The sequence below is a fragment of the Cydia pomonella genome, chromosome 8, assembly GCF_033807575.1.
Source record: "Cydia pomonella isolate Wapato2018A chromosome 8, ilCydPomo1, whole genome shotgun sequence".
Lineage (NCBI taxonomy): Eukaryota > Metazoa > Arthropoda > Insecta > Lepidoptera > Tortricidae > Cydia > Cydia pomonella.
The window spans coordinates 15,156,365-15,173,555 of record NC_084710.1 but is presented as its reverse complement, the minus strand read 5'-3'; the positions used below and the strand labels follow the sequence as shown (position 1 = coordinate 15,173,555).

General features: G+C 37.4%; 1 protein-coding gene across 13 annotated transcripts in view; it reads right to left on the bottom strand.

Annotated features, from left to right (window-relative positions):
* LOC133520663 (poly(rC)-binding protein 3) overlaps positions 1-17,191 on the bottom strand; it is a 243,776-nt gene that overhangs the window by 9,545 nt on the left and 217,040 nt on the right. For 4 of the 13 annotated variants that reach the window (XM_061855247.1, XM_061855248.1, XM_061855254.1 and 1 more), the window contains exons 5-12: positions 12,433-12,638; positions 8,958-9,014; positions 8,156-8,272; positions 5,921-6,073; positions 5,178-5,285; positions 4,561-4,680; positions 3,373-3,480; positions 1,205-1,298 (exon numbers count right to left, since the gene is read on the bottom strand). In XM_061855247.1, coding sequence (XP_061711231.1) covers positions 1,205-1,298; positions 3,373-3,480; positions 4,561-4,680; positions 5,178-5,285; positions 5,921-6,073; positions 8,156-8,272; positions 8,958-9,014; positions 12,433-12,513 — 838 coding nt within the window. In that variant the 5' untranslated portion in view covers positions 12,514-12,638. Of the gene's footprint in view, positions 1-1,192; positions 1,299-3,372; positions 3,481-4,560; positions 4,681-5,177; positions 5,286-5,920; positions 6,074-8,155; positions 8,273-8,957; positions 9,015-12,432; positions 12,639-12,739; positions 12,941-13,029; positions 13,351-17,191 lie in introns of those variants that run through there. The other 9 variants (XM_061855243.1, XM_061855242.1, XM_061855245.1 and 6 more) reach the window with 5 other exon arrangements.

Sequence of the window (17,191 nt, the reverse complement as noted above, 5' to 3'; positions counted from 1 at the left end):
TACTAAAGTCGCCACATTCACGAATGAAGGTTGAGGGAGGCGGCTGGCTGAGATACGCGTCATACTCGTGAACGGGTGCTGTTTGTGGAGACCGGTCTGTTTAAGCTTAGGTACACGGGCTACATGTTATAAGTATGTAGCTTTACTTTTGAGTGGCATTAACGTGAGACACTTCATTCGGTTCTTGTCTGTTTGTTAATTTCATGTCTTTTAATTATTTATATAAGAATTCTATCCTTGGAGACACTTTACATCTCTAAGGATATATTAATGGTAATGTAAAAAAAATATATACTTTATCTCTGACACTTATACTTTTATATCTCTAAGGAATTTTAGTAGGTATTTGTTTTTTGTATTTTTTATGATATTTTTTTATTGTGTAATTCGACAATTAGAGACTGTATACATCTCTAATATAATAAAGTATCGAATATTTAATTGATTCCATATTTGTAATTGTATTTAGTTATTTAATGTAAAAGTGTCCCTGTGGCCTATTTGCTGAATAAATGTTTGTTTGGTCAAGTCCAGCCTGCAGAAAATAATGGTGAGTGTCAATCTGTCAATATCTAGTGCATGACAGATAATTTATCGGAAGTATATTTTTGTAATTAATTTTATGTACAGTTAAACTTTAATTATATAGCATAAATACTAACTACCTTTTGTGACATAGTGCAAGCTGCATTCAATTATGCAAGTATGTTATTTTACATTAAATAAGTGAAACAACAATAAATCTGACTATTTCATTGCAATTAATGGAGACGTATATAGTAGAAATTAATATAAAAAACGATCCATAGTTGAAGCTCAATTAAAAAAGTCAGATTACTCAATAATTTTAGTTGAGTATAAGCTGTGCTGTTAATATTGTTAGGGTTTAGTTTTTCTATTCTACATTAGCTACAAATTAGAAGGGACGTCAATGTTAGTGATTAATAAAAACAATTATGTTTATTCAATCTGTGGCTTATAGTTCAAGCACATAGTGTAATTTGAATAGAAAATACCCTACACCTATTAATACCCATACGTTTTCATTCCACATTATTTTGACACAAAATGATTCATATTATATTCATAAAGAAATTAAACCAATTAATATGTAATACATACACCAAAACTATAAGCCACCGACGAAAAAATAAGACTAAAAATAAAAAAGGTAAAAATCGGGAATACGTGCTTTTGCCTATACCTGCCGGGTTGAGGCCCCCGGTGTTGGTGGGCGCGAGGCCGCCGAGCCCGAGCGCCGCGAGGCCGGCCAGCGGCGACTTGGCCAGGCCTCCCATCTAAAACACAACATAAAACTATTCAAGTGTCATTTTAGGATGATAATTCACGATGCCGTTCCCGACTTTTTGTCGCTCCTAAGAAATGGCGGTAGCGCTCGTCCGAGACGCGGTCGCTATTAGCTCATGTGTACAGTACTCAAAATAATTACAAGTTTCTTAGGCAGACAAAATAATACTAAAAATGCGTACGAACGAAGGCCCAGCCGGAGTGTCCACGACTGCATCGAAGACTTTGGAGTGACAAGAAGCGAGGCGCAACTTTTTGAATATCGCGAGAACTCTTAAGCGACCCTTGTCTTCATTCCAACCTTTAACAATATATATTTTATATCGTAGAACTTGAGATGATATTCAAACACCATGTAAAAAATTATTGATTGGAAATGAGGCTGATGGCGCTTGCAGTGCTCGCTGTCGTATAGTTTTATCGTAAAATTTGCAGCAAAACGTTTTCATTTCAGCTCCAGCTGCTTGTTTTTCTTCTCTGACATTGCCGGGATGGGATCGCTGGATAGGGTTACCTGGGTGAGAACCTTGAATAACTTAATCTAAGATAATTCGCAAGACAAATTCACGCTACTTTATATTTAAAAAAAAGTTAAATTTGCGAATTTCCTTAGCACGAGCATGAATCCACTTCGCGAGTTCTTGGATGGTGCTGCCCAAGTAGAATGCACCTTTAAATATTTCCTGTTAATTTAAAATCTGAAATTGAACTCTATGAACACTATACGAGTCACGTTAGCCATGCGATACCATGGTTAATCAACGGTAAATATCGCAAGTAAACAAAAAATTAAAACAATATTTGGAAGAGGCAAAGGCAAAATAAGGAGAGGTGCAAGTACGGGAGTGGTCGAAAACTTTTCGGCAACGATGCACTGTGCGTGAGTTTTCTGTACGAGGGTACCTCGGCGATGCCAGAAAACAAACAGATAAAGCTTTGCGAATGTGTTTGTTTCTAAATGACCCGTGTGTCACGTTCGATCAATTTGCTTAATAAATTAATGTGATACAGCTATTTCTAAGGACCAGCGCTTATGGATACGGGGTCTAAACAACAAAATTAAGATTCGTCTGGAACGTGCACTTATGATAAGGGGATCGAAATGAGTCACAAGCGTAAGGGAGATTACAACGCAAAATAAAATTCATACCTACATTCCACATCACCGGGGTCTAGTCTATGTATTTACATTGTTAATAATCTGCAACTAAAGGGGATTCGACACCACACATCCAAACCAATTTAAGGGATTCTGGGGCAGCACCAATCACATAATGTCACTCCGTAATCACACAACCTCATAGAGATACATTTGCAATTATAATCAGAACTGTTCGAGTCTAATTACGCCGCAAATTTATACGCCACATTCATTTACACGGATTTTTACAACATTTGCTAACATTTTTTTTACCGTACATAGAGAAATAGTATAGAGAAATTCTTACAATCTTAGGCTACTGGTGAAGAAAAAGGTTAGAAAATGCTGGGCCGAGAGTCGGTTCGGGAGAGGGGTCTACCACAAGAAACGTCCAATCGAGCATTCCGAAAGTTCAAGTTTCAGTTCCACAAGGTTTTAGAGAAGATGCGACAGAAACACCTGGCGTTGCGGCCCATCGTCACAAAGTACATTCAGAACAATTAGAAAAATAATAATGAAAAAACGGTTTTGGATCGTCCTTCGAATTCGTCGTGACGATGAATCTGCTACCTACGGCCAGGTGTCATTTTAAGAAACCAAATTCGACCACCAAACTTGGTTGGTTACTATTGTCATTAAAATCTAGTGTGCAGCAGAAATCGTACACTTAAAGTCGTCGATCGTGCCATATCAAGACATATGGGACTACGGAATGATACCAAATATTTTAGTTCTTTAGTCTACTTTCCGCGTCATAGTTCATAGTACACTACAAGACAGGTATCTCATCATCAACTCTCGTATTCGAAAAATCCAAGAGGAGCACAACCAAATCTGGTGGAACGTGGAGTCTCGGCGTGTGGCGGGTCTCTATGAGGAGGGTGGTCGGGCGGAGGACTCGGCCGCGGAGGCGGCGCACTCACGAGGTGGTGTTCGTGCAGCGGCGGCGCGGGCAGCAGGTGGTGCGGCGGCAGCGCGCCCACCAGCGGCGGCTTCACCTCCAGCAGGGGGAACACCGGCGCGCACACCGCCTGCGCAGGGCGCAGCCCGCATTAGCCCGTCGCGGCGACCGTACGTGTGCTGCCCGTCCGACGGTAGCATAACACCTAACTACTTTTCGCTTCTCGACGAGCACACATCGCCGATACGCGACCGTTCCGTACATCAATGGAAATCCCGGCCGACGGTTTACTATGCAATGGTAAGTGACCACAGTATTTTAAAACTCGATGGCTGACAGACCGAGCTGCTTCGCGCAATCTATTATGATTTATGACAATTATTTTCAAGTATAACGATTCCAACTAAGTTATTAATTTTAGATAGCGTTCTCAATCAGTTTTCAGTTCAATAGTTATAGTTTTCGAAATTTCAAGGAGCGCATGTTGAAGTTAAATTATTAGTACCAACTAATGAAGCCCCACACTTATGAGTAAAATTCTTTGTACTAGTAATAAATTCCAAATGTTGTAAGTCAATATAAAAAAAAACGTTACAAAAACTAATTCAATAAAATTACAGAAATTTGCGGGATTGACATCTCTGGTATTTATAGATCTCTGACTTTTACGATTATGTTCCATAATAAAATAAATATTTTATTTTAATTGAATGCCAAGAACCCATTCGGTGGGCGCTCTGTTCGTAGTCGCTTTCAGAGGAAAGAGACAAAGCGGGAAAACGCTAGAATCGGCTACGCGAGCAGCGCTACGAATACGTTGGCAGTGAATGCGTTAAATATTGTCCCTCTTTAACTCATGTGTGTCATGTATGACTAAATGTACGTAACTTAATCTTTGTCAATGATTATTCTTTGAGGTCATTATTCCTTATAAAGAAAATTAAAAATCTCGATCAACTATAAAATTCAACGTCTTAACGCCTGTGTAAAGTTAATCCTGCGGCGGTAGCATGAAAGGATTTTTTGTCGCCTGTCACTTTCGCACTTAGATACTTGTTAGAACGTGACAGACAGAGTGACAGGCGATAAAAATGTGACCGTGCTTCAACCGCTAGTCTAATATCGGTTATAGTCATAGTATTAATTGATACATCAAATTTTATGTATGATATTTGTTTAAACTTCATTTATATGAAAGAAAAGAACTTACGTCTTGAGCAGGCACCGCATAGTTTCCTTGGATGGTGTAAGCCTGCCCTCCTGCCAGGATGACCGGCCCGGCGACGTTGGGCTTTGGCCTGTATGGAATTGTGGCACCTTTCGGCGGACTCTGAAAATTTAAAGCAATGTTAGCTAAAATTTTAAGCCTTTATACCTAATTTATGTGGACAGGACTATTCAACATCTGTCCGTCTGTGCGTCCGTGGGATTCAAGGAGTTTTGAAGCGATTATTTCCAAAAGTATACACTGAATCAAAAAACGCTCTGAGAAACCTTATTGTTTTTTTTTTAACACCTATCGAATGATGTGTCACATGTTCATTTTACTTGAAAAATACATTTTTGATTTTTAGTTAAATGTATGGAATGCCCCCTCTAAATATATATTTTTATAAATTTTAACTCTTAAACTAAATAGCGGCTCACAAAATACACTCACGTTCTAAATTTTAATAAAATATGTCTTATAGTTTCCGAGTAAAACGGCTGTGACATGCGGACAGACGGACAGACATGACGAAACTATAAGGTTTCCGTTTTTGCCATTTTGGCTACGGCCAAGTTAGCAAATGTCAAGTTCTGGGGTCTGAAAGGTTTTGAACTAACCTCTAACATGACACAGCAGATGTGATAAATGCATTGCGTGATGGCGTCGCACGTCCCGCTGATGGTTACGGCTCTTTCTGTTGAATTCGGCAGCATTTCGCTCGCCACCTGTCGGTAAAAAGAAACAAGTAAGTGATTAAATTTATTAACAGATCAACTTAATATAAGCACACTCTGCATATTTTAACATACTATGTTCTAAATATTTTAGATTGTCTGCACTTACAAATCGCTATTACAATCATCTTTAAAAGTAAATTATGATTTCAAATGTTCACTACATATCCAACTGAAAGTTTAATACAAAATCAGGATAATTGGTAGTAAATTGGCCAATCTTTATCGGAAGATCGGAAATATTTTAGTATTTCAATAGCCCATAGCCTTATTGGAAGGTCTTAAGATCCGTAAATGGTCAGTGTTGCCGTTAGTACATACCTGGGTGAATCAACTAAATTTTTAACGTGTTACACTTAATAGCAAATATAAGAAATGATACTAAATATTAGTCAAACGGGCCAACACTTATAAGTTTACAAAAATACTTTTATTATTATTTGTGTTACCAGTTTTTTTTAAATGTAAGAATGTTTGATTTGACATTTGAAGATCTAATTATAATACTGTGTAATTATTATGAACCAAATATCGTGTGGTAAGTTTCGATATCGTAAAAGAAAAACAAGTATCCTAAAAGTCGATTCACCCAATCAGGTTTAAAAATTGAGTGTGATAATAGGAACCTGGATATTAGCGCCGGTGACGTCGCGGATCTCCTTGATCTTGGAGCCGCCCTTGCCGATGAGCGAGCCGCACTGCGAGGCCGGCACGATGAGCCGCAGCGTGATGGGCGCGCGCGACCCGCCGCCGCCGCCTTCATTGAACTGAGAGCACCACTGGAATACGACAAAATAACTAATTGAGAAAGGCGTTTATCTGGGACATTCTAAACTATACTCTAGCAAAGCAATGGGGGTTGGCAACTGTCAAAAGTTTTTATATCCTGTCTCTACTTTGTTCTATGGAATTCGGCTTAACCCAAATAAAAACAAGAATTGTGAAACTATTCGTAGGATTGATAGGTAAAACCTATGTTGGCGCCATTTGTAAAATACTTCGACCGGTCAATTCCATTTACTCAGTAGAATAAGGCGCGAACTTTAAACTTTATAACCCTTCGCGCCAATATTTATAGATTTTGGCGTCCTATTGGCGTATACAATACAGGACACAGGGTTTGGGCGTGTGTGCAATTACGTGAAGTGGCTGCACACGCCGATTTTACGGGGACGAACTGGACTCCTTAAATTGGCGGGAGAGAATTCCTGATCCTCCCTCTGTGATGCAAAGTCCATCGCAACGCGGCGAATGTGAACAAGAATAGTGCAATAGTACATTGTGCAACGAGGGGGGGGTAAGTGAAATTTTGGACACGAGGGAATTAAAGACCCGAGTTTGCAATATTTTTACCCCAGAAGTTACACACAATGTTTTTCATCACACTTGCGAAGAAAAAACTAAATTTTAAGCGATTTAATTCTTAAACATGGTGACATATCAAACATTCGTCCGCCATTTTGTAATTTCTTGACAGGTTAAGCATCGAAAGTATAGACCTATTCGGCATTCAGACACGATTGATAAATATTTTAAACGGCTGTTAAATTAATCAAATCAAATTATTTTAAGCGTAAACAAAAATATTAAATTATACATGTCAGTATTTTAAAAGTAAAACTCATTTATGCTATTTGGTTTCTATGAATAAGTGACATAATTAACTTTTTTTTTTTCACAATCCATAATTTCCACAGGAACAAAATAGCCCTTTGTCCTTCAGTACACCTGCATGAAATAAGATATTTTTCGAGCCACGTGTGATGAAAAGGTGCTTTACACTAGGAGGGTCACGACAACTTTCTTGGGATAAAGGAGTAGAATTTACTGTTTATTTTGAGTCCCATTTAAAGTTCTCAGTTTATGCTAATACAAGAACTAGTTAGGTATATCTAATAGTGCCCAGAATATATATTGCATACAACGATTGAATAATATTTAAATGCAGTATCCTGCAAGGAATCTAGTTATTATACAAACAATGCTAGTTGTTATTATAGTAATGCAAGTTTATCTCTGAACCTTGACGGATCGAGTGTGATCTAAGAGTTTATCAGTATCTGTAGAATAACAAACAATACATATGGAAAACCCATTAAGTAAATTAACCTATTGAGACTAATTGCACAAATAAGTAGGTTATGTACACAGAATATATTTACTGACTGTTACTTTTTATTAGTCTAATACAGGGAAATCACTTCATTTCATCATTCTGTGAGATGATGGATGTTATACTGTCAACTATAGGTACATTGGAATAATAACTATAGTTATAATATGAAATTTATATCGCCTTGGTTTGGTATATGTTTGGAAATAAAAAATAACTTTTATAAAATTCGCATAAAATTCGAATATTTTTCAGAAATAATAAAATGAACGAGAAATCGGTTTTTTATAGTTGTATTCAATAACTATTTGCACATATTGCAAAAACTAATAATATTTTGCAGAAATTCATTTATTTGACTAGATTTTATCATCCTACTGCGATTCCCACATTTATAGAAACGAGTCGAAACGCAAAAATTAGACGTATTCAATATTTCTAGCTAAAACTTTGAGAAAATATGACAAACTGTGAAATTTTGATTGGTCAAGAAAGAGTGGAACAAGTAAAAGAGTTTGTGTATCTGGGTACCTTGTTCCCTAGGGCCGGTAAGCATGTGTCTTATGAAGAGGAACTTCAATTGCTTAAGAGTGAAATTAGCTTGGATATGCTCACTAGTGAAGTGATTGATTCATTTGGGTTAAAATTACTTATCTTACTATACTCATACTAACTGCATTATTCCCGGGCATTAAAACGAAATAATCGACAATTAATAGAGATTGGGGGTAGTAGAGAATTAATTTACCTCTTCAAATTTCTTGCATATGAGTGTGAAGGCTTTAAATATAGCGCTTGTGTTGCCGGTGACTGTGACGATGCGTTCTGGGCACGATCCATCTGATATATTGATTTTTGCTCCTGACTGAAAGTACAAAAAAATGTTATATTCAAATCCTAATCATTTATCTACACACATATCATAAGCCGTCTTTGATGCACAACAAGCAGTTGGGAGCCGGTAGACAATCTACCTTACAAAAAAAAACCTTAAAATTCTCAAAATAGTGTAAAATGGCATGCGCTACGCGATACTACATGTGTCTCTTATGCTAATATAGAGGACGAAACCTCACTTTCAGTTTGTTTCATAAACCCATACTCATATTACTTATATCGTATACCTTTAAACGAGCAATTCTTGTATATATATATATATAATTATATTTCGGGGATCTCGGAAACGGCTATAACGATTTCGATGAAATTTTCTATATGGAGGTTTTCGGGGGCGAAAAATCGATCTAGCTAGGTCTTATCTCAGGGAAAATCTGCCCGCATTTCTGAGTTTTTATGTTTTCCGAGCTTTCCCAGATATTGTTACATTATGTAGCAAACACAAAATACTATTTTTTGCGTGTTTGTTTTAAAATCAGTAGAAAAATTACATTGAGTTGAAATTAAAGTCTTATTGCTGAATTGTATGCGAATTTCTTGTAGTATTCTTGAATATAATTAATTTTAAGAAAGACGCAGTAGGTATTGTACTTAAATTATATGAAATGAGATTACTTATTAATTACAAATCTTAAAAGTTCAAATCAACTTACTTCTTCTCTAAACCTTTTGACAATTTCTCCCTTTTTCCCAATAATACTGCCAACTTCCTGTAAAAAAAAAAACAAACGATTAATGGTTACTGATAAAGTCATGTATAATCTGGATAATACATTGTTTTTGCTTAAAGTTTACATTCATGTTAAAATGTTTCCTAAATAAAAAAATATTGTATTTTGCGTAACTATATTTTTATCCAGAGTTAATTATTTATAATACATAGTTATTTAGGAAGATGAGGACGGCTCAAAGCTACTAGCCAAGGCTGTATATAAATAATCATTGAATAATTTCCAAAACTCAACTGAAAACGTCCCCACAATTGGCTAACTATTGTGCAACGAACGCACCCGTAATTAATGCAGACGCAATAAGATTTATAGCATAAAAGATTTCCTGTGCCAATAATAGCGCGCCGTCGGACATTTCTTTACTGCAATAATAGCATGGGGATACATCACTGCTAGGTTGTTGCTGGCAACTCTGTCTGACTCCTGCAGTATGTGAACAATGCTGATGCACTAGGCGTCAATGCACTGACTGCAGACACAAATAGCGAAGCTGATAGATGTTGCAAGCAGAGAGCAAAGAACTCTAACTACATTAATTATATACTGTTGTGACTGTAATTAAAAACCCGGCTTATCAGAACCATTATAATGCAAACACATGTGTATTTTAAAAGTGCAAATGTGCATTGTCTTTAACTTGGGCATTTCTTTTATTTTCAACTAATTTATTTGAACTTTCGCTTGAGACATATGGTCTGTGTACACATGCTGGTCACCATGTGTTTACATTAGACATTATTTATGTCATGTCAAGCGCAATGCTCACCGTTAAGCACGCAATATATCATCAAGTTATGCTTGTTTTGCATTAAAATGCTGACAGTCTTACATTAATTTCTTTACATGCACACACACACAAACAAAGCAAATCTATTGAGGAAGTGCAAGCGGCCACAACAAGAGCATTAGATGTTGCAGACATAAATTAGAAAAAGGTACAAATCGATAAGTTTTATGAACTGAGCAACTGCCAATAGCTGGACAGGTGCCAAATGTACTTTGTATTGGATTACAGCCAATTAAAAGCACCTAGATGTACGAGTTAGTTATACTTCTATCTTAACATCAATATGTCTCGCATGTCACAGCAATCTAGTTGCATCTAGGTGTGCTAAATCAGTTCAATGGTTAGGCAATCTAGCCACCACTCTACTATACTAATCAAGTAAGATGTACAGTCAACAAAATCGACTTTTGAGCCACCATGGGAGTACATCACATTGAAATTATAACTCTACCACATATCACAGGCAGTTGGTAAATAAGTTGTGTGGTGATATTCCAGTAGTTTGTGACTAAAACTAGTTTTTATGTTACATTTTTAATTACTTAACATAATATGAATCAGCTTCAGCCGCCAAGCCTTCTGCAAGTCCGTAGCTGACCATAATAACTGTATACCAACTGCCTCAGTTAATTGCACCTGTATATTATATCAAATTGTAAGAATTTTCTCATGGCTTGTCAATTTGACACACTGTTCCTTTTAACTGTGCATGTTTTTATTGATTGCCAAGAAAGCACAAGCGGCATAAATCTTTTCTTTTGACAATTAAGAAAGTAATAATTAAGATCAGAATTTTAAAAGTATTTAAACCAAACCCCATTATCAATGCAATTCATTGAAATAAGGGTTAGCAAAACTATCTACAATAGGAAACCCTTACTTCACCTTTGGTGCCCCGTTTCGCCCATATAAAATATGAAAAATAATAATTTTACTAAGAAATAGATAAATCGCTTGAATTTACAAAGTAGATTTTTTTTATAACCTTACCTTGCCACCCGTCTCAAACTTGGCCTGATACTTTATTCATATGAAAAATAAACTAAAACTTATAAATACTGAATTACTATACGCCCACACTACAATCTTAGTGGAATGATTTAAAGTTAAGGCAAACTTTATGTACTTAAGGCAAATTATTGTTAATCCATAACAGGGTTTGATTTAAACCTATATAATAATATGAGATCAGTAAAATGCTTAAGCATTAACACACTAATTGATTGACATTAATATGAAAGCCTAGACATAGGCAAGCCAGTACGGGTAACAAACAGGATCTGGTGTCAAGCATCACTACAAGTGCACTTCCCTAACAAGATTTGTAACACCAATGTCATATTAGATTACCATATATTGAAAACATGTACAACTCTTTTGGAAATAATTAAATTAACATAGTGGCCATTGTTAGCAGTGACATAATATTTGAATTAGGTGAAATACAATACACCTTGCTAATTCAGAAGTAATGATGACATGACAGTTTGTAGATAATTCATAGCTGTATGAACAAAGTTTGTTATGGTGCAGCTTTGGAGTGCCAAATTAATGGGAGCAATGGAGGTGTTACATTACTGAGTTATAAGTTATAATTTACATAATCATAATACTTACAATAACAAAAACAAAAATAATTAATAAGATAATCCCCCTAGTTATATTGACTAGATAATTCTATTCATTTCTATAGAAGTAACTATAGTGACTCCTAAATCCATAATGACTCTGTGCAGTAGTTAGTGTACTAGTAAGTTTAATCCCCATTTCACTTTCTAGGGGGATGATTTTGGAGAATAAAAATATATAAATTATTGTAATAAGCCATTTGTAAGCCAAATTCTCAATCTGTTTTTAGTCATTTTTGTGTGTTATATTAAAAAAAATGTTCACATATTCTGCAGAAAAGGTATCATTTTGTGTAAATGTTTTATTTTATTTCAAGATTTACATTACTGTCTGTAACAGAGCAATTAGATAAAAATGTTTGTTTTTGAGAAATATTTAAAGATATTAGATTTATATTTTACTGCGAGAACAGTTTTACTAGTAATACAAGATTATAACTGTTTATTTAAAATTGTATTATCATTCTATATATTATATTATTATCTGTACCCACTACGCACAACATATTATACTGCATAGTACAACATCAGATGGAAGGTTTAAGCACATTCAATTGACTTATAGAAGGAAAACAATAGGATAGTTATTAACATGCAGGATTGTGTGACTACCTAACTAGGGCATAAACAATGCATTTTCAGTACTAACTAAATGTTATGTACCCCAGATTTCCTTGACTTTATTTTTCTACAGTTTGAAAATATCCATGACTTTTGGAAGGATTTATATGTATAAATAGTTTACCGGAAATTAAATTCAAAACTGCATGTTTTGATCTATTATTCTAATCACAATGGAGGTGTCTTATATATAGTCGCCTGTGATACTAATTGGAATATTGCTGAGGCAAATAAACTTTAATACCAGTACTGTACTATCACAGAAAGCAACTAGTAATTTAGAAGAAGGCAAAGTGAACACTTTCACAATATTTATATTGAAAGATGCCAAATTGTAACAAGTTGTAGAGGTTTCTCTTACCTTCCCCTGCATAATCAGTCTGATGGTGAGGGTGACTTTTGAGTCCTCCTCATGGAGAGCGGGGGCTTTCTCCAGTTCCATGCTGGAAGTATCCGTGTCGCGCGGAATAGTGGCGGCGGGGCTACGTGTGGGCAGACAGGGGGCACTCCACTCAATCTAATGGCTGGGACTCGGGGGCTCTTGGCACGCACTGCAGGCAAGGTAAGCTGGAAAACAGGCGCACATCTCAAAAGGGACGTCCGGACTCGAGCTCACTAAAGGTATAGGACATGGGCACTCCTCCTCGATCAAAAGCGAAGCTGATTACCGAATATTTATTTACAGTGACAGTCGGCAAGCGTAACGGAATGAGGGCGGCGAATGAGGATCAAGACACTATTATAAACTAACTGGTCCCGGACCGGATTCTGCGGCTGTAATGCGAGTCGGCGGTCGGCGGTCGGCGCGCTCCGGCCGCCGGAACCGTTACTTGAACTCGGCGCGCTCGCGACATAACCTCCGCGGCGCGCCTCATGGCAAGTCGAGCGCCGACCGGGTTATCGATCCCGCACTTCCCAAACAAATTCCTGAGAGGTAGCGCCGTGACACTTTTCTTACCTCATTAAGTTTTCCACAGCGCAACAACAACATAACAAGTCTTAAATCTAATGTATATCACCGAGACGTGTATAAAATCACACTTATCACAATTTTCTTTGTCACTAAAATTATAAAATTAAATAAAAGCCGACACAGATGACGCGTCGGTCTGAAGCTTGTCTTGTAATGCGTAGCCGTAATGCCAAAATGCCAAACCAAATCATAGACAATAGAAAAATGTCGCAACTGGCGCGCCTCTGGTGGAGAACAGCTTACTTATTTTTGACAGTCCAACGTCATCTCGGTCGGTAAAGCAGTTTTTATTGCGGCGTTTTGCTTGAATGCGTGTTGGTGTTTAAAATAAATTGTAGCGTTTGGGTGGTATATAATATTGGCGGGTATAAAAATTTTTTCGTGATAAATCAAAATTATATAATCGATATTTGTAATCGGTTGTTGAATAATTAGGTATGTATTGTTTGATGGATTAAATGGATAGTGAAAGGTTCCAGTAAAACAGCAGCGAATTTTTAAGCAAGAATTACACTTATATAAAGTAATTAAGGTAGAAGTACTAGTGCTCGACGCTGCACTAGTCACCGACATGGGCACTTTATTTCATGGAAATATAGGTTAAATTTGAACAACGAAGATTTTTCTGTATTCGAACTTAATCCTTGTCACTTTGACATAAAGTGCCCATGTCGAGTACTAGTGCAGCGTCGAGCACTAGTACTTCTACCTTACTACACTGTACATGGTAGTACATATAGTAGCACATACATAATATTGTACTGAGTAAATTTATGACCATTCTAAAAAAACCTTTGACCGTTATACCGTTTTAGAATTATAAAAAATATTATGTTTATAATTTTTATTAAACGTTAGTTTGAAATAAAATAATTGCTTAAGTTGAAAAACTGTCTTGAGAGCGACGTCAACTCGCAATTTAACTTTCTTTTTGATAAAAAAGAACGTCCCGTACACGGCTTTATTAAATTCTGAGTGCTTTGTCCCATGCAAATCGGTTCATCGATTTTATTGTTACTGATGAAACGTGGTGAGAGGAAGGGGTTTACAGAGCTAAATGGAAATTGTATAGGTACAGTTACAGGTAACGTCAGGCAGGTTTACGTCTTGGTAAAAGCAGTTTTTTTATTCGGTTCAAAAATATTTTAATCTACCTATTAATTACCTACGAGTCTCTATCTATTATTATCTATCTATGAACTACTAATCTAGCTAGTACTATGGTAAGCCCGACCAGAAATATGTGATCATTGTCAAGAGGGCGCTTTTATTATCATGTAATATAGGGTGACTGTTCAGCTTAGTATGAAAAATGTAGTTCCAATGAAATACAGCAATATGGCGCGTGGTCATATATTACTGGCGTGTAATAATATTTTCAAAAATATTAATATCCCGAGAGGAGGATGGGACCAAATTTGTACCATTTTCCCCAAAGGAAATGAGAAGGGCGGTTAAGGGCCCCATGGATGTATTTTCCCGACTTTCCCCCTTATTCATAAACGTCTACTAAAGTTGACAAGCCGCTAATACTCGTGTGTCCCTTTCCATTATACCATTACGTCGGAAAGGGACAAACGATTATTAGCGGCTTGTCATCTTTAGTAGACGTTTATGAATAAGGGGGTTATCTTTAGCTACTGCGGAGCGACATCTTGTTAATTTGAAGTAGGTATTTGAACAACAAAAAAATAGTGATTATTGTATACGATTTCATGAATGAATAATTATCTAATATGATTTTGACTTATTTGCAGACTTCGGTTCTCTAGGTAGTTACATAAGAAGGTAGTAATATGATCACTAAGGATATTAAGATGAAATCTAGCTGAGCCCCTTCTCAGATTTGAGAATTTTAGGTACCTAAATATCTCCGTCGCGCTGACGGGGGTGGCTCCTAAAATTAGTGCGATAAGTAACAACTGCAGCTTAGGCGAAAAATCCTGCGTAAAAATCCCAGGGGTGGCAGCACGATTCCATTTTTATCACCTATCACTATACCTGTCACTTTCGCACTTACATACTTCTTAAAACGCGGTAGACATGGTGACAAGTGATAAAACTGCGACCGTGCTACGGCCGCAGAAATCGAGGTATTACTCACGACATTTTCCTCCGCCTCAAAAACTTAACCAAACGAGAACGGGATCAGAAAGTAATTATCTGTGTCTGACCGTTTTGCTTTTTGCGTTGATTGTTGCCGATTTTGTATGCTAGGCGTCTGTTTTGGCGCATTTATTTGGCCTTTTTTAGCGCCTTTTAAAGTTCTTATAAAGCAAGAATATCAAAGAAACCAAAACGAGACACAGGTACTGGTAATATTGAACTCTTTTAATAAATCATCTAGGGCCAAAATCCAGAGACCGTTTGTATGGTAAAAATACCATTAATGTTTCCTCTTAGGTAGGTAACCTATTTTAACTGTTTACCTAGGTACCTGTTTTACATTTCATTCGGTATCATTTCGACTGCAAAGTGTCGTAAAACGTTAACTGACCCAAATAAACTAGCAATGATGAGACATTTTAAAAGTTCTTGATTGAAAGTCTCCTAGGGCGATAAAAACGGTGTTTTCTCTTTAATGCTTTCAGGGTGCAGATGGCGGTACCTCACTCTTTTAGAGCTTATTTTATATTCTAGTATCACGACCTTAAGCGATGCTCCCTTCTTCAATTTATTTATGTACTTCGTAGAAGAGTATGATCGCTTTCAATTCAACAAAGACAGACGTTTTATTTTAGATTCAAGTGATACGTATATGTATCATAATATAAGTACTATGTCCTTAGAATAACATTATTCATACGACATTATTTTATTTTGACGATAACTTTTGGGGAAATTTGTACGTATTTCGATGTCATTGTGACAATTTTGCTTGCAAGCAACAATAATTCACTCAATCGGATCGCACTCTGCGCGAAGAACAGGCGGAATTTCACCCAGGTCGCTCCTGCACTGATCACACCAACACCCTACGTATCCTTATAGAACAGTGTATCCAATGGCAATCGCAACTGTTCTTGGCTTTCGTTGACTTCGAAAAGGCCTTCGACACTGTGAAATGGAGCCCGTTGTGGTCTAGACTAAGCAGGAGGGGTATTCCTACCTGTATCGTGCGCATAATACGCTCTTTATACTAAGGTAGCACATGCAGGTTGATCCATAAAAAGGAGCTTGGAGCGCCGATTTAGAGAACTTGGAGTACGCTGACGATATCGTGTTGATTTCGCCTACTCTTGCTCAACTGGAAGCCAAACTTGAAAGTCTTAATGAAGATGCCGATAGAATGGGCTTGCGAATCAACAGACGTAAGACATTCAGTAACATGCGAGTTAAATCAAGTACAACGGATCCGCTGTCGCTGGGGGGTGAGAGCCTAGACTCACTGTGTGTACCTGGGGAGCGTACTATCCTGCAAAGATGGAGTGGATGAAGACATCAGCAATAGGAAAAAGAAGGGAAAGGCTGCGTTCGCTCAGTTAAAGGCTGTTTGGGAGCCGAATGTGCTCACGCGACGTGTTAAAACTTTCCCTCTTCGAATCCATTGTAAAATCTGTGTTGCTTTTTGGCTGCGAAACGTGGAGGGTGACTAAGGGCCTAACGAATAAACTTCAAGTCTTTGTCAACAAGTCCCTCAGGTCATTTCCTTCGCGTTTTCTGGCCAAAAACCATTCGATATGGAGATGGATAGAACATACTATTCGAAGAGGGGAAACAAATAACGCTACCATAGCTTTCGCTTGGAAACCGTGGGACGGAAGCCGTGGCTCCGGGCGCCCTGTACACTCCCGGCAACGGTCCGTCCTAAGAGAGCTGCGAGCGGTCAGGTTGAGCTGGAGCGAGGCCAGAAGGCGAGCTGAAGATAGAAAGGCGTGGCGCGAGCGTGTGAAGGCACTCTGAACCTCTGGGGTGCCTTAGGACAACAACAACAACAATAATTTATGATATTATTACAGTGAGATTATTAACCCTGAGCGGATTATCTAATCGTTAACTATGTCGTTTCCAGGTCGAAGCACAAGGGGGCCGATCATGCCGGAAGATGATCCAAGCTGTGCACGAGCTGGTGTCGATATTTTCGTGGACGCAGTCGTCACCATTCGTGTGTCCACGACTTAGAAAGCTCCACGATGCTTCATGTATG